Below are 25,941 nucleotides of genomic sequence, written 5' to 3'. Positions count from 1 at the left end.
AGAGATGTTTAGCCATAGGTTAAAGATAGTAGTCTATAGGAAAGATTATTCAAAAATTATTTTAATTAAGTACTTTTGTTTTAAAAAATTGTATCCTGTCACAAAACCACAAAAGACAACCAGACAAAAAAAGAGTATTAAGATAATTGTTCCAAACAATTCAGACCTGTTAGTTGTTGACTATAGTCATAATAAACCAGTGCTTGACATAGGCCATTGTACAGTGTCCTGCTCCCGCGAATGCAAATTAAACAACTTTACTATGATGTTTTTTTTTTGTTTCGTTTTTTTTACTGCAAAAACAAACAAACAAACAAAAACAAAAAACAAAAATATAAAAAAAAAAAAAATGCTGCAAACGTCATAGTTTTTCAGAAAAGCTGTACAAATTCAGTCATTTTGGGCCGCAATAATCAGAAACAAACTGCTGCGAAATCCTGTTTTACTGAGTAATCAACTGAACTGAACTTTGGATTAATGCACATGCCTACCAGGCATTTTTCCACAGACCAACCAGGGGGCCCTGATAAGCTTCAGAAACCATATATATTAAAAAAAAATATTTCTAAAAAAAACTCCCGGGCTTGCAAACCGGTTCTGAGTGCTATAGGCTGTGGGGGACACAGCAGTCCACCGTGATCTGGCCTACTCTGCCTGGATTGTATATGGCAATGCTCAACTGTTGTGATGCAAGCAGATATTCTTAAAAATGCACTTGAAAAGGCCCTGATTTACTAAGATCTCAAATAACGGGGTATTAATTTGCTTGTGCAATCTATTAAGTTATGTGTGTGAGTTGTGGCCGTATTGCAGGTGATTCACTAAGAAAAACTATGCAAATAGCTACACATGCAAATATTTTGGACACACCCTCCAAAAGAAGGCTTTTGCATGTGGTAATTGCACCAAATGCACGCTCAATTACAGTTACTTGTATTGTACACTTGCACACTTCTACTGAAATGTTTCAGACCGATTGCAGAGCGGAGGAAGAAATCGCTTAAATTCATAATTTAAATGTACAAATACTAAAACAAAATGTAAAACTTGACCATGGTAAAGTTGCACTCATGAGAGACATGGGAGTCTGCACCGGAGAGAACCAGCTATCCCCACTCGTTTTGTGGGAGCAACACACACCTGTTTGGTGTACTGGTGTGTACCATCCTGCCTACTTCAATCGAGCACTGAAGAGAACTGCCACATAAAATATTTAGTTAAAAACAATGTTTAAAAATTTAAAAACTACATAATTTGGGCATAAACTGTTAGAAGGCTATTTTTATCTTCTATTTTGAGTTCTTAAATAACCAAATAAAACTATTTTCTCATGAGAAATAATTTATCACATTAATGTGTGTCATAAATGTATGTAGACCTACTATGTTTTCTCCATATACACCGATGACCTACTATTTCCGGCAGGATTCGGAAATGCGGAGCGAATGGACACTTTACAATCCAATAATCCCTGGGGAGCTCATGAAATGTCACGTTCAAAAAACTGAAATTAAAAGAATGGCAGTGAACCACAAGTCAGAAGGCTCTTCTCAACTGTTAGTGATATATATATTCCAAGAAATATGTCCCTTATGCTTACATGGTGCTTACCAGAGTAGGTTATTTTCGTGGTTGTTATCACATCATATATACTGGTCACGGGGTCAACACCAGTGTCCACAGAAGAAGTATGTCCAGAATCTGTTCGTACTTCTTGCATGCATACCCAATATTTTATCAGCCGAGAGGAACGTGATTTTGGATGCAGAGCAGGTTTCTGTTTTGTCACACAATGACAGCATGATGCACAGCATGAATTAAATGTATACCTGGGTTGTTGACATGACATGGCATTTTCACTGTCACACAAGATAAAAATTAATAAATAGAATTGTCATCATTTAAAAATGCATAAAATGATTAAAAATGTATTTGCTTTACATCGACCTGTTATTATACAAACTGCATTGTCAGTAGATTTTTAAATTGTTTGAGCCAAATCTCAAAATTGTCCTATGGTGTGACTGTCTCAAGCAAGGTTCAATAAATTCTAACTTTTATAAATAAAAAGAAAAGCATAAAAATGTTGATAAATACCACTGGCATAATTTTACAAGTGTCTATTTTAGTAAATGGCAATTCATTTTTTTCATCCATATATTTCTAAAAGTGTAGGAAGTTGATACATTTTGTCACTGAAAACCACATCCTCTGGTGTGACACCATATCCTCATTTTAAATCGGGCAATTCCACGGATGACTTTATTTCGTTTCTATAACCCCATTCATGGTCATGTTTCTGAAGCTCCCTGTTAAGGCCAGGACATGTGCACATGGTAAGTTTTTGTCTCTAAATTGTTCAAATATTTAACTTGTTTCAAAGTTCTAAAAGTGATTACGTTTTGTTGTCCTTTGGTGTAACACCCCTAAATTATATATATATTTTTTTACTAAAAACTATGTTAAACTGCATAATTATGGAAAATTGTGCAAATGTGTCTTGCTAACGGCTAATGACATGTTAGCTAAGAATAGCAAGGTCATTAACTCACACAAAAGGCTGAAGCATCCTTTGGTGTGACAGAAAATGTCCTCTGATGTGACACCACCTCATCTGTTACACCACAGGACAAACATGTCACACAAGAGGACAAGGTCTATTAAATAAACATTTTAAATAATTAAAATGTAACACTTTTTTTTTTTTTTTGACCATTTTCAGTGTTTTAATTGCAATAATTAAACTACTTTCTGCTGTTTTTGCAGAAGATTTGCACTGTTATAGTGATGATATGATGTATGATGATACTGCTATTCAGTGTCATGGAAATAAATAGTTATAAAAGTTAATTAACAGAGGTTCGGGAGTAGCATGCCAATTTTAATCTGACAAATCACAGCCCGCGAGCAGGAGTATATAAGCCACAGCTTACCTGCTTCCCGTGACGGATTTTCTTGGCATCCCGCCTCCTCCCCATCTCCACCTATTTTCAAATATTCACTATTCATCTAAGGGTACGTTTACACGACAACGATATACTAAAAACGGAAACGTTTTTCCTTTGCGTTTTTGAAAAGTTTCATGTACAGACGACAACGTTATCAAAACGATCCCTGTTCACACGGATCTGCGAAAATGACTAAAAACGCTGTATTATGCATGCCAGGCCAGTAGTTGGCAATGTCACTTTGTAAAGAAACACTACGCGCCTGAGCACATAAGCATTCTTCCACAGAGCGGTGAATACAAACAACGAAGATGGCTATCGCTAGTCATAGTAGTGATTTGCTGGAGAAGGTTCAATAAACTCAAATTCTTGAGCAGCACAAACACAGTCCTGTAGTCCGCCATTGTATTTTTGAATGTCTCGCGCATTGTTTTGAAGTAGTCGTGCACTTGCCTATAGACTGAACACGTAATACGCGTGCGCATGACGTCATCGTTTTCACAAATTCATGTTTTTGTATGTTTACACGGAGACGATAACGGCATCGTTTTCAAAAACGTGCACTTTGAAACCCGTTTTCAAACGTTTGTGTTTTCAGGCCCCAAAACGCCGTTGTCGTGCAAATGAACAGCCAAAACACATACAATGTTTTCTGTTTTTAGTTGAAAACGTTGTTGTGTAAACGGCCCCCAAGTAAGTAAAGCCCGGGGGGGATTGGTGTAATCAGGACTCAAGTCGAGTCTCGAGCTCCGAGCCCTCAAATATCGGACAGCAGGCCAAATATGCTTTACTCTATTGAAGATTACATTTACATGCAAACTACTGAAGTATAAAATGTGGTCCTTCATTTTTGGATTGTTTCAATTATGGACAGAAAGAATTGAGGGAGAAAAATTATTGGGAGAGAGAGAACACGAAAGTATAGAGAGAAAATTAACAGGGATCCACACAGAAGGGAGGAGATCCTAAGAGAACGATGAAGAAAGTAAATAGTTTAAATGTTGCTTTGAAAAATGCAACAATTATATTTAAAAATTTCAATCATCTTTCATTCAGTTAAATAAAAATGCTTGAATGTAATACATCTTATTTCTCTTGAATCCAACAACTACCATTTCTGTCCTTTAGTGTGACATAATGTCCTATGGTGTGACACACATAAAAGAACCAAAAATGTATTTTTTAACTCAAAATACGTTTGAAAAAAACTGTTGAATATTGCATTAGGGTAGATATAATCATCACTCATCTTAAACCGGTATAATTTTCAACATTTTTGAAAGGGTGACAGCAAAGTTTGACTTGCATTTAATGAAAATGTCCAACAAGTTCAACAGGTAATGGTGGGGAAAAGATGTTATTCATAATTTCATAATAAATAAAAAACACCATATGAAAATAAGCATCTAACAATGAAAATAAATCTCTCTCATGCTCTTTGTATATTACCTAACTTTTTTTTTCTTCATTTTTGTTATGTCACACCATAGGACACATTTACAGTGCAGTTCAGTGAAAATGTTCAAAAAACAGTGAAAGAATTGACAAAGTTAGTGACCCCTTATATTTTCTTAAATATCAGACTTTACACTACATAAATGGATGTATTTATTTATTTTTTTTTTTTTTTCAAATATTTTGCTTTACAAAAAAATAGTTTTTACTGCATATTTGCCAACTACCCACCTGTCTTTCAGTCATTTTAATTTGCTCTTGCATTTTCAGAGTCTGAATTGACATTTAAGCTTGATAAATCACTTTGCTGGTGCAATGTTATTACACCTATATTTTGCACATTTGGAAGCTCACCTTTAAATTGCATATTCATTTAGAGGGAAGACGCAAAAATTGCCAAGATGTGCTATTTTGCACATCTGAAACACGCAATCCTCAGAAGACCTTTTTTTGTGCTTAATCATTAGTAAATCATCAAGGCCAAAGTGCGCATCTAGAGATATGCCTGGTTGTAACTTTTTTAAAAGAAATTTTGTTTACTGCCTGCGTTTTACTTAAATGGTAGTGCTTTAACCAGTAATTTTAAGAAAAATGGTTATAAATAGTACCAAATAACGGTTCTTCGGCTTGTAACAGCAGAACCCTTTTTGGTGCTAAATAGAACCCTTGGAAACTATTGATATGTTTTGAAAATTATTATAATATGACAAAATTATTACATTTTTAATTAAAATGTTTTTGGTGAATTCATAATGTAATACATTTCTCATATTGTAATAGCCTATTACATTTCGTTAAAAAAAAATTAAAAAAACATTGTTACATTATGTGCGTCTGTTCGCTAAGTGGTGTTCTTCCCGACGGGTCGGTGCTTTCCTTCCTGCAGGAGAGGTTGGAAGGGCGGCTGTCCCCTTCCACCTTGAAGGTGTACGTTGCTGCTATAGCAGCACACCAAGACACAGTTGACGGTAAGTCCTTAGGGAAGCACGACCTGATCATCAGGTTCCTGAGAGGCGTCAGGAGGCTGAACCCCTCCAGACCGCGCCTTGTTTCCTCATGGGACCTCTCTGTAGTTCTTCAGGGTCTACAGAGAGCCCCCTTTGAGCCTTTGCAGTCAGCTGAGCTTAAGGCACTTTCCTTGAAGACTGCCCTCCTGACTGCGCTCACCTCCATCAAGAGGGTAGGAGACCTGCAAGCGTTCTCTGTCAGCGAAATGTGCCTGGAGTTCGGTCCGGGCTACTCTCACGTGATCCTGAGACCCCGACCGAGTTATGTGCCCAAGGTTCCCACGACCCCTTTTAGGGACCAGGTGGTTAACCTGCGAGCGCTGCCTCAGGAGGAGGCAGACCCAGCCCTGTCATTGCGTGCTTTACGTATCTATTTGGATCGCACGCAGTGCTTTAGGATCTCTGAGCAGCTCTTTGTCTGCTTTGGTGCACAGCGGAAAGGAAGCACTGTCTCCAAGCAGAGGATCACCCACTGGCTCATTGATGCCATAGCTATGGCATATCACGCCCAGGAATTGCCACCCCCGGTAGGGCTACGAGCCCATTCTACCAGGGGTGTAGCGGCCTCCTGGGTCCTGGCCAGGGGTGCCTCTCTAACAGATATTTGCAGAGCAGTTGGCTGGGCAACACCCAACAACTTTGCGAGGTTTTACATCCTCCGGGTGGAACCAGCACGCTATACAAGAGGATAAGCCCGGAATAGCCGGCCGGGTGTATCGCTTGCACATAGCGCCTTCCACCTCCTTTTGAGCTGAAGACGTGCACCATTAATTCCCAGTAGTGTTCACAAACTATGTTCCCTGGTTGACTTCCTCCGAGCCCTGTGGCAGTCGAGTTTTCGGAGAGACTCGCTGCCGGCCCAGTACACGTGCTAACTAAAAGCCCTGTTCTGGGGTAGGTGCTCCGCATGTGGCGGTTCCCTGTAAGGTAACCCCATGCAATGTATATCTTCCGCTAATTTGTTTTCCTGTTGGCAAACTGCATCTTCCTTGGGCAGAGGCCCCTCTGCCACAGTCTCCATGTTTGTAGTAACTCCTCCCCTGTTGGGTAGGACCTACCATGAGACTTCCCCACATGACATAATCCCGACATAGCTCGGCAAGACCATGTGATGTATTTTCCACTTAAATATCCCCCCTCTCTCTGGGCGAAGTGTGGTCTCCGTGGTGTCCTCACCTTGGGAGGGACACCCCCCGACTAGACATCATGGTTACTTGTGTAACCTCTGTTCCCTGATGGAGAGAACGAGATGTTGTGTCCCTCCTGCCACAATGCTGAACTACCCGCTGAAATGGCCGGACCTTGTCTCGGCTCCTCAACATAAAACCTGAATGAGTGGTTGCACACCAGCTCCTTTTATATCTGTATGTCCGGGGGAGTGGCATGCAAATACCACTCGCCAATTTTCATTGGCCTTTTATCAAAGACCAGAGGTGCCTCGGGCTCCCAAGAGTGACCCCTAGTGTTACTACATCGACACAACGTCTCGTTCCCTCCATCAGGGAACGGAGGTTACACAAGTAACCATGACGATTCCTCAGATATCTGCCCGTGTCTCGGGACATTCGTCTGGATTTTACTTGCTTTGAGTTTTGAAAACAAACTGTTTAAGTTGTAAATAAATTCCAATTGAACTTTCCCTCTGTTTTTGGGTCCTGTCTTCCCCGCACCATGACAAGCAACCCCTCTCTGCAGGTAGTGAGATTGTCAGGTCCACTCTCTAAGTAGATATGCACAGCTAGGTTCAGAGACAGTGATTTAGTATACTGTATGCAAATAATATATGTGAGCCCTTCACAATGTAAAAAAAAAAAAGTGATATAAAGTGTGATAGCTTTTTTTGTGACTGGACAAAACTGTGCATGAACCCAAGTTAATTATTGAAACATTCCAAAATTCTATATGGATCACAAATTCAGACTTTATAGCTCACATACTTAGTACACTTGTGTGTGTGTGTGTGTGTGTGTGTGTGTGTATGTGTGTGGGCAGGTTTAAGTGGTTTACGAGGACTTTTTTTAGGTTACAAACTGGTAATTACAAGGGTATTATGCTATAAATGTGGTTTATGAGGACATTTCTAGTGTCCCCATAATTTAAATCGCTTAAAAAACATACTAAACGATGTTTTATTGAAAATGTAAAAATGCAGAAAGTTTTTTGTGAGGGTTAGGCTTAGGAGTAGGGTTAGGGGATAGAATCTATAGTTTGTACAGTATAAAAATCATTATGTCTATGGAGAGTCCTCACAATGATAGCTGCAACAACGTGTGTGTGTGTGTGTGTGTGTGTGTGTGTGTGTGTGTGTGTGTGTGCCTCACTTGATGTTAAATAATAGTAAATGCACAAATATTCAGTGTCTGTCAGCTCTAATTCAGTGGCATCTATCAAGCTATCTGCAATCATAAATGTCTTAAGTATTTTGTGCTGTAAAAGATAACATGCATTTGCAGAGGTTATTGACACATCTCTGTAGTAACTTCATGTTCTGATGCTCTGTTTCCCACTGAGCATATTTATAGCATTTCACACATAGGTGACACAAGTGTTTTGCTCAGATATTTTAAAATGACATTAGACCTTAATGCTGTGGTGCTTAAAAGGCTGATAGTATACAGTGTATACCTTACCATAATAATAATAATAATAATAATAATAATAATAATAATAATAATAATAATAATAATAATAATAATACATCATCATCATCATCATCATCATCATCATGATAATAATAATAATAATAATAATAATGTAATAATAAGCAATAAAATATCAACCTCGAGAGATTGTGATGACCTGAACACAGACCAGTGACACCCACAACCACCAACACCTGTATAAAACTAGGTTAGAGTGACAAATTGACTCATTTATGATCATCTCGGCTGTATTTAATGGTAAGACTCAAAAGATTTCTGAATGTAACTGTGAAACTCTAAATATAAACCATATTATTATATTTATTTAGAAACAAATTGTTTTTGCACTTATTTATTTGAAAATAATCCTATTGATATAAAAAGCTATTTAACTGACATCAGATTTGACACCAATAATTACTTTAATAGCTCTTTTTCATTTTACAGACAATGGGGCGGATGCGGGCTCACCTTATTGCTTTCTGGGCAAGCCATTTGTTTCTCCTGACAGTTTCTGGAGAGGATGAATTAGGCACATCAAAAGAATGTGAGGATGCTTCATTTGTTCCAGGACACAATCTTGCTGGAGAGGGATTTGATGTTGTGACCATGGAGCGAAAAGGTTCTTACGTGATCAACACAGAAAAATGGGATCTGGGAAACGGCACTTGTAAATTGCGCAAAAACGCCTACTTGAATGGAATAAAACAGAAGTTACCAGCTGCAGTTGTGTTCTGGAGGTCTTTGCCAAAGTGTTCAATGAAAGTCTCCAGTAAGATCTTTGAATCAAGTGAATCACTGGTCAATGATTCATCATCAGCTCTCTCGGTCAGCTGGAAAGTTGGTTTAGATGTGAAGGTTGCTGGAGCTGCAGTTGGAAGCACCCATTCCAGGGAAGCGAAATTTGCAATGACAAAATCAAAAGAAGACAAATACAGTTTCACCAAACATGAAGTTGGATGCAGCTTTTACAGGTGAGAAATCTGAGGCCTTGTTTCTCACTAATAAAGTTAAAATGACAATGAAATGAAATAAAAACTTTATTTGTAAATTAGGATCTCTCTGATTTCTTTCATCTCACTGAATGCAAACATGTTAACTGTTTCTTTGCAGATATGGTTTATCTCAAAAGCCACCTCTTCATGACGAGTTTCTTGAAGCAGTCAAATCACTCCCTTCATCTTACGATCCAAACACTTACCGCAGCCTGATCAACAGATATGGCACTCACTATATTGAATGTGTCATGTTAGGGGGGAATATGAAAGCCATAACAGCCATTAAATCCTGTCAGGCAACAATTAGTGGGCTTACAGACACTGCGGTGAAAGACTGTTTGGATGTGGAAGCCTCGGGTTCTTACTCCTCAGTAACTGTGAAGGCAGAGACACATTTTTGTCAAGAAATGAAAAAGAAAATGGGCAACAATCAAAAGTTTAGCAACATGTTTAATGAACGTCAGACAGAGATTATTGGAGGGAACATAAATGGAGAAGATCTGCTTTTTTCTGGTTCATCATATCCAAATTCCCTTAAAAACTGGCTTGAGTCTTTGAAGACTGTCCCCGACATTGTGCACTACGCTCTCAAACCCCTCCATTTTTTGCTCAGTGTTAAAAACCCTGCCAGGAAAGGACTTAAGAAAGCTGTGGAAGCATACATAATTGAAAATGCCCTTTTGAAGGTTTGCTCAGAATCTTGCAAGATTGGCAGGAAATGCAGTGCAAGAGACCGATGTGTTTGTGTTTGTGATGAAAGTGAAATTATAAAGTCTAACTGCTGTCCAACTGCAAAAGGACTTGCAACCCTGAAAGTCTACAAACTCATGGCCAAAGGTCTATATGGAGATGTAACTTCTCAAACAGATGGTTTTGTATTAGTCACATATGACACACAGAAAAAGCGCACTGAGATTATTTATGATAATGACAATCCACATTGGCCTGAAACATTTGAGTTTGGTGCTATTAAGATCACCACGGCTAATCAACTAACGTTCAAAGTATATGACGCAGACAGCCTCTGGAACAACGATCTCCTTGGTACTTGCTCTTTTGACCTTAGAAGTGGAGTTGTGACTGACACCTGTATCTTTAAATATGGCACCTTCTTTTTTACCTATGAATTGAAATGTGCTCCAAGTCTAGAGGGCCCTCAGTGTAATGAATACAAGCATTCACCAATGGCTGCCCCTCTTGCTGACATTTACAGCTCAAGAAATGGTATTCTGGTTAAAGACCTGTGGAGGCTTGAATTAGCTCGAAATAACTCAGTCAAGCTAAGCTTCAAGAGCACTTATGGAAATCAGGTGGAGCTGTGATTTGCATTTCAGATCAGACCTTTCAGCATCAAAATAATCATTATCTACCACAGCTTCATTATAATTAGCTAGAATATATATATATCAGTAACTTTTGCTTCTATTTCTTTTCCAAGTGCATGTTGTATTTTTATCTTATTAAAGCATTCACAAAGGCAGACTTTTGTCATTTCTGTCATTTTCTTGGAAAGAGATGTTTAGCCATAGGTTAAAGATAGTAGTCTATAGGAAAGATTATTCAAAAATTATTTTAATTAAGTACTTTTGTTTTAAAAAATTGTATCCTGTCACAAAACCACAAAAGACAACCAGACAAAAAAAGAGTATTAAGATAATTGTTCCAAACAATTCAGACCTGTTAGTTGTTGACTATAGTCATAATAAACCAGTGCTTGACGTAGGCCATTATGCACCAGTATGCTGTACCGCAGTGATGCGTAATTCACGTCACAGCACCGTTAGACTTTCTTACGTCCCGACAGCTCTTATAGGGTGTCGGTACAGTGTCCTGCTCCCGCGAATGCAAATTAAACAACTTTACTATGATGAGTTTTTTTACTGCAAAATCAAACAAACAAACAAAAACAAAAAACAAAAATATAAAAATAAAAAAAATGCTGCAAACGTCATCATAGTTTTTCAGAAAAGCTGCAGCAAATTCAATCATTTTGGGCCGCAATAATCAGAAACAAACTGCTGTGAAATCCTGTTTTACTGAGTAATCAACTGAACTGAACTTTGGATTAATGCACATGCCTACCAGGCATTTTTCCACAGACCAACCAGGGGGCACTGATAAGCTTCAGAAACCATATATATTAAAAAATTCTTTCTGTGACAGTGTCACCAAACATAACTGCCAAGTGAAACATTGTTTTCAAACAGATTTCCAAAAACCCTCTCTGCCTTACAGTGGTCGAACAGATAGTCCCGCCCCAAACTCACACCATTAGTTGACACAAATGTTGCTGTGTCTGTCTGGCTGGGCCGCTCAAACAAACACCGAATGCGCCACAGAGGCACAGGGGGAAATGTTCTAAGAATGAATTGCAGACGTTTAAAGTGCTGTTTATTTGCACATGCTTTCTGGGTGCTTCAGCATCTGATTTATTGAAGAAATTATGTAAATCAGGCAACGGCACAAACACATCTGTTCTGAACACAATTTGCACAGTGCAATAAAAACTCCCGGGCTTGCAAACCGGTTCTGAGTGCAATAGGCTGTGGAGGACACAGCAGTCCACCGCGATCTGGCCTACTCTGCCTGGATTGTATATGGCAATGCTCAACGTCATGGTTACTGGTGTAACCTCCATTCCCTGATGGAGGGAACGAGACGTTGGTGTCAATGTAGTGACACTAGGGGTCACTCTTGGGAGCCCGAGACACCTCTGGTCTTTGATAAAAGGCCAATGAAAATTGGCGAGTGGTATTGCATGCCACTCCCCCGAACATACGGGTATAAAAGGAGCACTCATTCAGGTTTTACGCTGAGGAGCCGATATAAGGTCCGGCCATTTCAGCGGGTAGTTCAGCGTTGTGGCAGGAGGGACCAATATCTCGTTCCCTCCATCAGGGAACGGAGGTTATACCAGTAACCATGACCTTCCCTATCTGTCACTCACTCGACGTTGGTGTCGATGTAGTGACACTAGGGGTCCCTATACAAAACGCCACAAGGCTGAACTGTGTTACGTGAACTGGCGGTGTGTGGCGGGCAGACTTGCTGTGTGCCTCATAGCCAGCACACCAGGTCAACACGTAACCTCCCCCAACACAGTTATGAGTGTCGAACGGCCCTTTTTGGGGACAAGTCGACTACCCAAAGATAGAGACAGGCTTAACCCAGTCGTGGCCTCTTTTCCCCTTCTCTTTTTCCACTCCCTAAAAAAGAAGGGGGATTTTCTGACTGGGCCGCCCGGTCTAGTCGGGGGGTGTCCCTCCCAAGGGGAGGACACCGCGGAGACCACACCTTGCCCCAGAGAGGTGGGGATATTTAAGTGGAAAAATACGTCACATGGTATTCAAGGTAGATCCTGCCCAATGGGGGAGGAGTTACTACAACATGGAGACTGGGGCAGAGGGGCTCTGCCCAAGGAAGACGCAGTTTGCCAGCAGGGAAACGAATTAGCAGAAGATATGGATTGCATGGGGTTAGCCTTACAGGGAACCGCCACATGCGGAGCACCTACCCCAGAACCGGGCTCTTAGTTAGCGCGTGTACTGGGCCGGCAGTGAGTGTTTCTGAAAACTCGACTGCCACAGGGCTCGGAGGAAGTCAACCAGGAACAAGTTTTGTGAACACTACTGGGAATTAACAGCGCACGTCTTCAGCTCAAAAGGAGGTGGAAGGCACTATGTGCAAGTGATACACCCGGTTGGCTATCCCGGGCTTATCTGCTTAAGTTGCGTGCCACTACCAGGGACGAAACCGGTTCCACCCGGAGGTTGTAGAACCTTGCAAAGGTGTTGGGTGTTGCCCAGCCCGCTGCTCTGCAAATGTCTGTTAGAGAGGCACCTCTGGCCAGGGCCCAAGAAGCCGCTACACCACGGGTAGAATGGGCTCGTAGCCCTACCGGGAGCGGCATGTTTTGGGCGAGATATGCCATAGATATGGCATCAACAAGCCAGTGGGCGATCCTCTGCTTGGAGACAGTGCTTCCTTTCCGCTGTGCACCAAAGCAGACAAAGAGCTGCTCAGAGAGTCTAAAGCTCTGCGTGCGATCCAAATAGATGCGCAAAGCGCGCACCGGACACAGCAACGCCAGGGCTGGGTCTGCCTCCTCCTGGGGCAGCGCTCGCAGGTTCACCACCTGGTCCCTAAAAGGAGTGGTGGGAACCTTGGGCACATAGTCAGGTCGGGGTCTCAGGATCACTTGAGAATAGCCCGGACCAAACTCCAGACACGTTTTGCTGACAGAGAACACTTGCAGGTCACCTACCCTCTTGATGGAAGTGAGCGCAGTCAGGAGGGCAGTCTTCAGGGAGAGTGCCTTAAGCTCGACTGACTGCAAAGGCTCAAAGGGGGCTCTCTGTAGGTCCTGAAGAACTATGGAGAGATCCCATGAGGGAACGAGGCGCGGTCTGGAGGGATTCAGCCTCCTGGCACCTCTTAGGAACCTGATGATCAGGTCGTGCTTCCCTAAGGACTTACCGTCAACTGCATCGTGGTGTGCTGCTATGGCAGCAACATACACCTTCAAGGTGGAAGGGGACAGCCTCCCTTCCAACCTCTCCTGCAGGAAGGAAAGCACTGATCCGACTGTGCATCTCTGGGGGTCTTCGTGTCGAGAAGAACACCACTTAGCGAATAGATGCCACTTAAAGGCATACAGGCGCCTCGTAGAGGGGGCCCTAGCCTGATTAATGACCGATGTAATGGCCACGTGGTGTGTCCCGTGGTGCCATGCCCGTCTCGGGACTCGAGTCTGGAGCCAGTGCTGAAGCGGCCTCATATGCATCAACCCGAGCGGGGTGGCCACCGCTGAGGATGCCATATGCCCCAGGAGCCTCTGAAAAAGTTTCAGTGGAACCGCTGTTTTCTGTTTGAACGCCTTCAAACAGGCCAGCACCGACTGGGCATGCTCGTTCGTAAGGCGCGCCGTCAGGGAGACTGAGTCCAACTCCAAACCCAGAAAAGAGATGCTCTGAACCGGGAGGAGCTTGCTCTTTTCCCAGTTGACCCGAAGCCCTAGTCGGCTGAGGTGCGAGAGCACCAGGTCCCTGTGTGCGCATAACATGTCTCGAGAGTGAGCTAAGATTAGCCAGTTGTCGAGATAGTTGAGAATGCAAATGCCTAACTCCCTTAACGGGGCAAGGGCAGCCTCTGCGATCTTCATAAAGACGCGAGGAGACAGGGACAGGCCGAAAGGGAGGACTTTGTACTGATACGCCTGACCCTCAAACGCGAACCGCAGGAAGGGTCTGTGTCGAGGAAGGATTGAGACGTGAAAGTACGCGTCCTTCAGGTCTACCGCCGCGAACCAATCTTGATGCCAGACACTCGCTAAAATGCGTCTTTGCGTCAGCATCTTGAATGGGAGTCTTTGTAAAGCCCGGTTCAGTACTCGCAGGTCCAAGATTGGCCGCAACCCACCGCCTTTCTTCGGTACGATGAAGCAGGGGCTGTAAAACCCTTTCTTCATCTCGGCTGGAGGGACAGGTTCTATTGCGCCCTTCCGTAGGAGGGTAGCGATCTCCGCGCGCAGGGTAACAGCGTTTTTGCCCTTGACGAAGGTGAAGTGAATACCGCTGAACCTGGGCGGGCGCCTGGCAAACTGAATCACATAGCCGAGTCAGACGGTCTGGATCAACCACCATGATGGATTGGGAAGCGCAAGCTATGCGTCCAAATTCCGTGCAAGGGGGACCAAGGGGACAATGTCGTCGGACGTACTGGCAGGTGGGGCCTCGTGGCGGGGCGGAGCGTGAGGTGCCACAGCACGTCGTGGCTGTGCTGAGTCTAGGGACATCGAAGCACTTACCTGGCTCCTTGTGACCAACCCCGGAACAGCCTGGGACGGGGGAGGAAGAGGCCTGTCCTCGCGACCTGTGGAGGCTGTCACATCGGGGGTGGATTTGTGCCACAGCTGGGCACTCAGGGGCGGAAAGGGCACTGCTGGTGTGCCAATCCTGCAAGATAAAGCCCGTGGACGGTAGTTGTGGTGACGACCGTACACACCGGGTATGTGACCCAGGGAGGAAGGAAGCCGCTCTTTTGCTGAAATTTTGGGTACCACAGCCACTTGGGCGTGCAGCAAAATCAAACAAAACGGCAACAAAAGATTTTCCACCCGGCCCTCCACCGGGGGATGGAGTGGTATTTCTACCAGCTCCACGTGAGTGGGTTCCCTTGTCCCTGGGATGCCCGTCTCAGGGGCACTTCGAAGACCTCTGTGGGTTCTTCGGTGCCAGCTGTGAGATGGGTGGCGTCGGCTTCCTGCGGTGGGCTCCACCGAAGTGGGGGGGGGGCCGGGCAGGAGGTGCGGGCTGCGGCGGAGCCGGTGCAGTCACCGCAGGGGGACGCCCTTGGCAACGAGCAGATGGGGTGCGGGGTCTTGAGCCGCGCCGGGGCAGGATGTGCCGGATTGCTTCCGTCCGCTGCTTTACCGTTGAGAACTGCTGGGCAAAGTCCTCAACGGTGTCGCCGAATAGGCCTGCCTGGGAAATGGGGGCAGCAAGGAAACGTGTCTTGTCGGCCTCGCCCATCTCGACCAGGTTGAGCCACAGGTGGCGCTTCTGGACCACTAGTGTGGCCATCGTCCACCCGAGAGACCGCGCCGTGACCTTTGTCACCCGGAGGGCGAGGTCGGTCGCCGAGTGCAGTTCCTGCATCAAATCTGGGGCGGAACTACCCTCGTGCAGTTCTTTCAGTGCCTTGGCTTGGTGGACCTGCAGGAGAGCCATGGCGTGCAGGGCAGAGGCGGCTTGTCCAGCAGCACTGTAGGCCTTGGCTGTCAGGGATGACGTGAGCCTACAGGGCTTGGACGGGAGCTTAGGGCATCCACGCCAGTTGGCGGCGCTCTGCGGGCATAAGTGCACTGCGAGCACCTTATCCACCGGGGGAATCTCCAAATAGCCCCTGGCCGCCCCGCCATTGAGGGTAGTGAGAGCGGGGCAACTGCGGAGTCGGGGTCGGGCAGTAAAAGGTGCCTCCCACGACTTCGTCAGCTCCTCATGCACCTCCGGGAAGAATGGCACTGGAGCGGGGTGCGGCTGGTCTGAGCGGTGCCACGAGCCCAGAAACCAATCATCAAGCCGCGAGGGTTCAGGGGAGAGTGGAGGGTTCCACTCTAGCCCGACGCTCGCGGCCTCCCGGGAAAGCATGTCCATCATTTCGGCATCAGCCTGTAACTGGGCGACCGTCCCCAAAGGGGGAAGCCCAGCTGAGGCTTCTGCGTCCGACTGGACAAGCCCGCTCTCCGATGCTGCGCTCGAGAGCTCATCATCTTCGCGGGCCTCGAAAAAGAAGCCAGACTCGCCGTGCGACGAGCCGGCGAACTCATCTGGAAGCCCGATTGGGGCAGACGAGCGTGCTGGGGAATGGGAGGTCCACGGGGGGATACCCGATGGAGGCAATCCCATTGAGGTCCCCAAATCGCCCCCAGTGCTAGCCGCGCTGACCTCATACCCGTAGGTAGGAGGACCAAGGCGGGGAGCCGCTGGGGTGGCTTGCTTCCTTATGAAAGCAAGCCGCGACCGCAACGTTGCCATGGTCATGTTCTCGCAGTGAGAACATGAACCATTCATAAATGCTGCCTCCGTGTGGGACGCGCCCAGACACGAAAGACAGCGATCATGACCATCCGAAGTTGAGAGAAAACGACTGCAACCAGGAATAACATACGAACGGAAAGGCATCTTTAGAAAGACACGTCTTTAAAAAGACGTTCCGTGTGTGCGCTCTTTTAGAGAAATATACTCTTTTAGAGGGGAAAAACGCTCTTTCAGAAAATATACTCTCTAGTTTTTCTGCCGAAGCGCCCAGGGGCGTTCTCTGCAGTGCACCAATGCAGAGGAGGGAGAAGCCGCTGAAATGCGCCGTCAGATCCAGCAGAGGTCAATGAACAGTGCTATTCAGCTCAATGAGCATGACCGTTCGGTTCCGAAGAGAAAATCTGAATGAGTGGTTGCATACCAGCTTCTTTTTATACCCGTATGTTCGGGGGAGTGGCATGCAAATACCACTCGCCAATTTTCATTGGCCTTTTATCAAAGACCAGAGGTGTCTCGGGCTCCCAAGAGTGACCCCTAGTGTCACTACAGTGAGTGACAGATAGGGAACTGTTGTGATGCAAGCAGATATTCTTAAAAATGCACTTGAAAAGGCCCTGATTTACTAAGATCCCAAATAACGGGGTATTAATTTGCTTGTGCAATCTATTAAGTTATGTGTGTGAGTTGTGGCCGTATTGCAGGTGATTCACTAAGAAAAACTATGCAAATAGCTACACATGCAAATATTTTGGACATACCCTCCAAAAGAAGGCTTTTGCATGTGGTAATTGCACCAAATGCACGCTCAATTACAGTTACTTGTATTGTACACTTGCACACTTCTACTGAAATGTTTCAGACCGATTGCAGAGCGGAGGAAGAAATCGCTTAAATTCATAATTTAAATGTACAAATACTAAAATAAATGTAAACTTGACCATGGTAAAGTTGCACTCATGAGAGACATGGGAGTCTGCACCGGAGAGAACCAGCTATCCCCACTCGTTTCGTGGGAGCAACACACACCTGTTTGGTGTACTGGTGTGTACCATCCAGCCCACTTCAATCGAGCACTGAAGAGAACTGCCACATAAAATATTTAGTTAAAAACAATGTTTAAAAATTTAAAAACTACATAACTTGGGAATAAACTGTTAGAAGGCTATTTTTAGCTTCTATTTTGAGTTCTTAAATAACCAAATAAAACTATTTTCTCATGAGAAATAATTTATCACATTAATGTGTGTCATAAATGTATGTAGGCCTACTATGTTTTCTCCATATACACTGATGACCTACTATTTCCGGCGGGATTCGGAAATGCGGAGCGAATGGACACTTTACAATCCAATAATCCCTGAGGAGCTGAGGAAATGTCACGTTCAAAAAACTGAAATTAAAAGAATGGCATTGAATCGCAAGTCAGAAGGCTCTTCTCAACTGTTAGTGATATATATATTCCAAGAAATTTGTCCCTTGTGCTTACATGGTGCTTACCAGAGTAGGTTATTTTCATGGTTGTTATCACATCATATATACTGGTCACGGGGTCAACACCAGTGTCCACAGAAGAAGTATGTCCAGAATCTGTTCGTACTTCTTGCATGCATACCCAATATTTTATCAGCCGAGAGGAACGTGATTTTGGATGCAGAGCAGGTTTCTGTTTTGTCACACAATGACAGCATGATGCACAGCATGAATTAAATGTATACCTGGGTTGTTGACATGACATGGCATTTTCACTGTCACACAAGATAAAAATTAATAAATAGTATTGTCATCATTTAAAAATGCATAAAATGATTAAAAATGTATTTGCTTTACATCGACCTGTTATTATACAAACTGCATTGTCAGTAGATTTTTAAATTGTTTGAGCCAAATCTCAAAATTGTCCTATGGTGTGACTGTCTCAAGCAAGGTTCAATAAATTCTAACTTTTATAAATTAAAAAGAAAAGCATAAAAATGTTGATAAATACCACTGGCATAATTTTACAAGTGACTATTTTAGTAAATGGCAATTCGTTTTTTTCATCCATATATTTCTAAAAGTGTAGGAAGTTGTTACATTTTGTCACTGAAAACCACATCCTCTGGTGTGACACCATATCCTCATTTTAAATCGGGCAATTCCACGGATGACTTTATTTCGTTTCTATAACCCCATTCATGGTCATGTTTCTGAAGCTCCCTGTTAAGGCCAGGACATGTGCACATGGTAAGTTTTTGTCTCTAAATTGTTCAAATATTTAACTTGTTTCAAAGTTCTAAAAGTGATTACGTTTTGTTGTCCTTTGGTGTAACACCCCTAAATTATATATATATTTTTTTACTAAAAACTATGTTAAACTGCATAATTATGGAAAATTGTGCAAATGTGTCTTGCTAACGGCTAATGACATGTTAGCTAAGAATAGCAAGGTCATTAACTCACACAAAAGGCTGAAGCATCCTTTGGTGTGACAGAAAATGTCCTCTGATGTGACACCACCTCATCTGTTACACCACAGGACAAACATGTCACACAAGAGGACAAGGTCTATTAAAGAAACATTTTAAATAATTAAAATGTAACACTTTTTTTTTTTTTTTTTTTTTTTTGACCATTTTCAGTGTTTTAATTGCAATAATTAAACTACTTTCTGCTGTTTTTGCAGAAGATTTGCACTGTTATAGTGATGATATGATGTATGATGATACTGCTATTCAGTGTCATGGAAATAAATAGTTATAAAAGTTAATTAACAGAGGTTCGGGAGTAGCATGCCAATTTTAATCTGACAAATCACAGCCCGCGAGCAGGAGTATATAAGCCACAGTTTACCTGCTTCCTGTGACAGATTTTCTTGGCATCCCGCCTCCTCCCCATCTCCACCTATTTTCAAATATTCACTATTCATCTAAGGGTACGTTTACACGACAACGATATACTAAAAACGGAAACGTTTTTCCTTTGCGTTTTTGAAAAGTTTCGCGTATAGACGGCAACGTTGTCAAAACAATCCCCGTTCACACAGATCTGTGAAAACGACTACAAATGCTGTATTATGCATGCCAGGCCAATAGTTGGCATTATCACTTTGTAAAGAAACACTACGCACCTGCGCACATAAGCGTTCTTCCACAGAGTGGTGAATACAAACAATGAAGATGGCTATCGCTGGTCGTAGTAGTGATGCAGAAAATCTACAATTTGCTGGAGAAGCGTCAATAAACTCAAAATCTTGAGCAGCACAAACACAGTCCTGTAGTCCGCCATTGTATTTTTGAATGTCTCGCGCGTTGTTTTGAAGTAGTCGTGCACTTGCCTATAGACTGAACACGTAATACGCGTGCGCATGACGTCATCGTTTTCACAAATTCATGTTTTTGTATGTTTACACGGAGACGATAACGGCATCGTTTTCAAAAACGTGCACTTTGAAACCCACTTTCAAAAGTTTACGTTTTCAGGCCCCAAAACGGCGTTGTCATATAAACGAACAGCCAAAACACATACAAAGTTTTCTGTTTTTAGTTGAAAACGTTGTTGTGTAAACGGCCCCCAAGTAAGTAAAGCCCGGGGGGGATTGGTGTAATCAGGACTCAAGTCGAGTCTCGAGCTCCGAGCCCTCAAATATCGGACAGCAGGCCAAATATGCTTTACTCTATTGAAGATTACATTTACATGCAAACTACTGAAGTATAAAATGTGGTCCTTCATTTTTGGATTGTTTCAATTATGGACAGAAAGAATTGAGGGAGAAAAATTATTGGGAGAGAGAGAACACGAAAGTATAGAGAGAAAATTAACAGGGATCCACACAGAAGGGAGGAGATCCTAAGAGAACGATGAAGAAAGTAAATAGTTTAAATGTTGCTTTGAAAAATGCAACAATTATATTTAAAAATTTCAATCATCTTTCATTCAGTTAAATAAAAATGCTTGAATGTAATACATCTTATTTCTCTTGAATCCAACAACTACCATTTCTGTCCTTTAGTGTGACATAATGTCCTATGGTGTGACACACATAAAAGAACCAAAAATGTATTTTTTAACTCAAAATATGTTTGAAAAAACTGTTGAATATTGCATTAGGGTAGATATAATCATCACTCATCTTAAACCGGTATAATTTTCAACATTTTTGAAAGGGTGACAGCAAAGTTTGACTTTGCCTTTGACTATGTCACACCATAGGACACATTTACAGTGCAGTTCAGTGAAAATGTTCAAAAAACAGTGAAAGAATTGACAAAGTTAGTGACCCCTTGTATTTTCTTAAATATCAGACTTTACACTAAAGTAGTAAATCATCAAGGCCAAAGTGCGCATCTAGAGATATGCCTTGTTGTAACACTTTTCCCCATCATTTGATCATAATTTAATTTGTATTTTTTTGCTATGGTCAAATATACACAAAATTTTAAAAGAAATTTTGCTTACTGCCTGCGTTTTACTTAAATGGTAGTGCTTTAACCAGTAATTTTAAGAAAAATGGTTATAAATAGTACCAAATAACGGTTCTTCAGCTTGTAACAGCAGAACCCTTTTTGGTGCTAAATAGAACCCTTGGAAACTATTGATATGTTTTGAAAATTATTACAATATGACAAAATTATTACATTTTTAATTAAAATGTTTTTGGTGAATTCATAATGTAATACATTTTTCATAAAAAAAAATTAAAAAAATACTTTATTATATTATGTGCTCTTACATTACATTTTGAGAAACTTATTACATTATGAACATTTATTACATTTAACTTATTATATTATTTGCAGTTATTACATTATTCTTTGTTATTATATTATGAGTTGCTATAACCCTTTTTTAAAGAAACCATAAAAAAAGTATTATACATAACCTCAGTAGTGCTATGAAGAACATTTTTGATGCAAGGTTTCTATAAAACATAATAGTCTCAATCACGGCTTTACATTAAATAAAAACAATCAAACAAATAATTAAATAAATAAAATCAGGGCATGTGTGTCAATTAAGTACATTTATTTTCTATTAAAATAAAAAATTGTAGAAAAAATAACAATGCTTTTACAGCAGTCATTAGCTGAATACATTAATAAATGATTGTAATTAAATGATTCCAAATGCATGAACCACTCACATTAATAAATACATCTACAAATACATAGGTAAAAGAGACAATAAATGCACATGCAAATGAATTAGCAGAATCCTAATTGCTCCACACATTAAGGCTAGGACAGAAACTTGTACATTCTTTTATCTTTTATAGAGAGAGCTTTTTCATCCATACAGACACTAATCCTTCAAGGAAGACCAAAGTCCCATGGAAACACAAACAGATGTAATAAAAGCTACATTTCACTAAAACATCTGCACAGATCTCTATGATTGTCATGGTAAATTAGGACCCAAACGCAGGAGTAAAAATATAACAATGTTTAATGAATGAAAAGTTCAGGTAAATGATGAAAATATGAAGTAGCACAATAACAGAACAGTCCAGAGATGAGGCGGGTGAAGATGATGGTGGATGGCAACAGCTGCAGCAGGGAGAGAGTACACTGTAAAATGTAATAAGCTGACTTTACTTAGAAAAAGTGAGGAAACCGAATGCCTTAAAATTCCCAAGTAGTGTAATAATTTTTAACTGGCAAAACTTAATTAAATTTGTATAGAAAACTTGTTCATCAAGTATAATTAAGTACTGATGACTCAAAATCATTACTTAGGTTAACTTCTTATTAGTGTTCACATTACTAGGAATACATTAGGAAACCAATTGCCTTAAAATTTTCAAGTAAGCTAAACTAAAAAAATAAGTTTAGACAAAAAGCAACAACTGAACTCAGACAAAACATTATTTATTTCTCAACGATTTTCTTTAGGCACTACAATGTACCAAACAATGCCATTCAGGCATTCCTAAATGCCAAACATTGTTCTTTAATGTAACATTAACAATTTTTGAAGCACAAAAAAGCACACTGTTATTCTTGTTATTCCTAAAGCAACTCAAATGTGCAGTGACACTAAAATCTTTGTTTTACAATATAATAGTGCATTGCGACTAATTACGACTGACTGTTTCAAACAAAACTTTTGTTGAATTCTGACTTTTGTTCAACCACAATCTTTGACCTGAAACTAAGTGAATAGTTGACCTTGTAAAATATCAACATTACCTTAATGTAACACTTAACAATTTGTAAAAACTTTTAACATGTTTCTCACAATATAACAGTGTTCTAAAACTACAAAAACATTTTCAACATAGGTTGACAGGTGACCAATTAAAACATAGCACCCAAGAATCTTGACTTTTTGTGCAACCACAAGCTTAACACAATCTCTCACAGCATAGACTACATCAGCAGAAGGTTTTTAAGTGACTGTAGTTTTGGTTTCAGGGATTTGTGTCCAAGGGAAAGAAACACTCTTTGAATAAAATCAAAGGTGATCTTTAGCTGCGGAGGGTCCTCCAAATTTAGCGCATTTATCAGCCCAAAAAAGTAGGCACATGGCATGTGGAAGGTTTTCGAGATCATCCATCGATATGGCTCCTTCTAGAATAATTGCTGTGTGTGAAGCCTCCAAATGCAGTGCTTGTGGAGAATCCTGGCTGTCTTCAGGTATCACGGTCAGAATCCCAATGGAAATCTGGGGTGTGTCACAATCACAGTCCTAATAAAAAACAGAAATATTACAATCCTACTTACATTAAAAATCCAAACCTCACAAATGTATGTGTCATTTAAAGATCCAGGACCATCACCTTCTTTATGTACAACTAACAGAGATAAAGGTTGTGAATCAAAATATTGTGTGCAATTTATATTCAAAACAATGAACTGTACAATGAAGGTAGAACTTGCATACAAAAAAAAAATTAAAAAAAAAAATTAAAAATAAATAAATAAAATTGTAGAATGGCCTGAGTTAAAAAAAGAAATGAAAAAAAAAAAAACTTCACAAAAGCAGAGTTTGTGCGTCTGGTCCAAGCTAAGAGAGTTAAGTGTACATAGTTGAATGAGGCATGCCTATATGTGTGTGGGCATTATAGTTTGGAATGAAATACACAGGGAAGGATACTTGCCAAACATGTTTGAAAAAACTCTGTAGTTTCTTCTCCAAGAATGAGAGGAAGGCCACGGAGAACCCAAATGTATACGACTCTCTTTCTTCAGATGAACACAAACAAAGATTTTTAGAAAAATAATCCATCTCTGTGAGTCCATATAACATAAGTGAATGGGTGCCAGAAAGTTGAAGCTCCAAAAAACACATACAGCCACCATGACAGTAATCCATATGACCCCAGTGAATGAATCAATGTCTTCTGAAGCTAAATAATAGGTGTGTGTAAGAAAAATCCTAATATTTTAAACTTTAACTATAAACCATCACTTCCGGCCATCTGTCATACACACGTTCACGAGATGGTCGAGTTTACGCTTGACGTAAGTGCGTTGTGAAGCATGACATAAGCGCATTGTGAAGCTCGCGTGAGAAGTGAAGGTCCTCTGCACTTCCACGTCACTTCTCGTGTGAGCTTCACAATGTGCTTGCGTCATGCTTCACATCGCACTTGCGTTTACGTCAACCCTCTCCCCTCTCGTGAACACGCTACTACAGTTTGCTAGAAGTGATGGTTTGTAGTTAAAAAAGTTTAAAATATTACTATTTTTCATACACACACCTATCGTTTCGCTCCAGAACACATTGATTCATCTGCTGGGATCGTATGGATTACTGTCATGGTGGCTGTATGTGTTTTTTGGAGCTTCAACTTTCTGGCACCCATACACTTGCATTTTATGGACTCACAGAGCTGGATTATTTTTCTAAAAATCTTTGTTTATGTTCATCTGAAGAAAGAAAGTCATATACATCTGGGATGGCATGAGGGTGAGTAAATGATGAGAGAATTCACTTTTTTGGGTGGAGTATCCCTTTAATTTAATTGTTAATTTCCTGTCTTTCTGTGAAGAGTGATGGCCATCTTTGCAGAGTCTCTTTCACTGGTGGCTCCTTTTCAACAAACTCGTTTCTTCTCAAGGAAAAAGCGGAGTCCATGTGCTGTGATATCATGGTAGAACTTGGATGACATTTCTTCATCTCCTCCACAAGGTGTAATCGTTTAGATTCCATGCTGCAGTCATCCTCACCATCAGGAATATTGGGTAGAAAATTTATTTCATATCGTTTAGGTCTTTTAACACTTCTCAAAGGATTTTGGCTTCCCCTTTTCCCTACATTTATAAGAACATCTATGCATCCAACTTGGCGTAGTTTGGTTCTATAATTACCCATTTTAAACTTGAGGCTGTTCTTCCAGCCATTCCATCCAGTGGAGGAGCCTGGTTCAGTAAGGCATGGATGTTTTTTGACCAGTGCAGATGCAACACCATTGAAATCGTCATCACAGGGATATGCTTTGAAGATGTACATAGACTCAACAAGTTTTTCAAGAATTTCATGCTTCATGTCCCTGGGAACTTGCATATATTTCTTGTCTTTCATATATAGAAGTTTTCCTTGGCGCAATCTGTACTCAGTATCTACCGGAAAATTGGGAATTTCAAATGTCTCTGGCCACTGAGCCTGGCGTACATGAGATGACCCTTCTTCAGAGGACAAAGATCTAATGTCTGTGTCAGCTGTGCTTGGTGTAGGAGATGTCACAAGAGAGATTACCTTTAAGGTGGGCCTCTCGGGTAAATCTGCAATGTCAGTGAGGTTGATTAGTGCGTTGTTAAAATCAGCATCTTCATACTGAAGAGAAAACTTGTGTGGAAGACCTAACTCCTCCTCAAGTTGTTCAACCAATGAGTCCAAGGTTTGTGGTTTCCTATGAAGAGTGATTTTCCAGATGTCATTTTCATTCACTATCACTCTAAGTATAGTTCTTGTGTCCACTGTGTCCTGTGGACCTAACAATGAGAAAATCAATGAATTTGACACTCGCGTTTTCAATATTAAATGTTCAGTTTAGCACAAGATGAAATGTTTCATTGTAACAAATGTCCTTCCCTGAATTTTGTAGGTTGCCAGTGGAAAAGGTTCATTCAAATCAGACAGCCTAATGACTGACATTTCTCGTACATGGCTGTACAGTTCATAGGAACGTAGATGCTCTATGTACCACACTGTCTGTTGCTTGCATACAAACAAAATATCAGTGTTAATGACAACAATTTTTACAATTTGCCTAAAATCAGGCAGACATGAACTTGCACCAGCAGATACAACCATATCTGGACTGTATTTGATTCCATCAATGCACACTGAAGATGTAACATGGACAGTGCTTTGGGTAGCAAAATTCTGCTGAAGTAAGTTCTGTACACTCTCAGGAAAAGATGAAATCAGTG

General features: G+C 41.4%; 2 protein-coding genes across 11 annotated transcripts in view; one reads left to right on the top strand and one right to left on the bottom strand.

Annotated features, from left to right (window-relative positions):
- Positions 1-8,815, bottom strand: part of LOC127424872 (uncharacterized) — a 17,520-nt gene extending 8,705 nt beyond the window's left edge. For all 3 annotated transcript variants that reach the window (XM_051670379.1, XM_051670380.1, XM_051670381.1), the window contains exon 1: positions 8,771-8,815. The gene's annotated coding sequence lies outside the window, so the exon portion shown is untranslated. The remainder of the gene's footprint in view (positions 1-8,770) is intronic.
- The window catches only part of LOC127424871 (perforin-1-like), a 48,359-nt gene that overhangs the window by 12,799 nt on the left and 9,619 nt on the right, over positions 1-25,941 (top strand). For 2 of the 8 annotated variants that reach the window (XM_051670373.1, XM_051670368.1), the window contains exons 2-3: positions 8,500-9,026; positions 9,166-10,530. The exons of 1 other annotated variant lie outside the window; for it this stretch is intronic. In XM_051670373.1, coding sequence (XP_051526333.1) covers positions 8,500-9,026; positions 9,166-10,372 — 1,734 coding nt within the window. In that variant the 3' untranslated portion in view covers positions 10,373-10,530. Of the gene's footprint in view, positions 1-2,248; positions 2,337-4,438; positions 4,498-8,243; positions 8,311-8,499; positions 9,027-9,165; positions 10,531-18,723; positions 18,812-20,785; positions 20,836-25,941 lie in introns of those variants that run through there. 5 more of the 8 variants (XM_051670370.1, XM_051670376.1, XM_051670375.1 and 2 more) reach the window with 5 other exon arrangements.

This window comes from Myxocyprinus asiaticus, chromosome 34 (genome assembly GCF_019703515.2).
Source record: "Myxocyprinus asiaticus isolate MX2 ecotype Aquarium Trade chromosome 34, UBuf_Myxa_2, whole genome shotgun sequence".
Taxonomy (NCBI): domain Eukaryota; kingdom Metazoa; phylum Chordata; class Actinopteri; order Cypriniformes; family Catostomidae; genus Myxocyprinus; species Myxocyprinus asiaticus.
The sequence above is the reverse complement of the archived record's forward strand: the minus strand, read 5'-3'. Positions and strand labels throughout refer to the sequence as shown.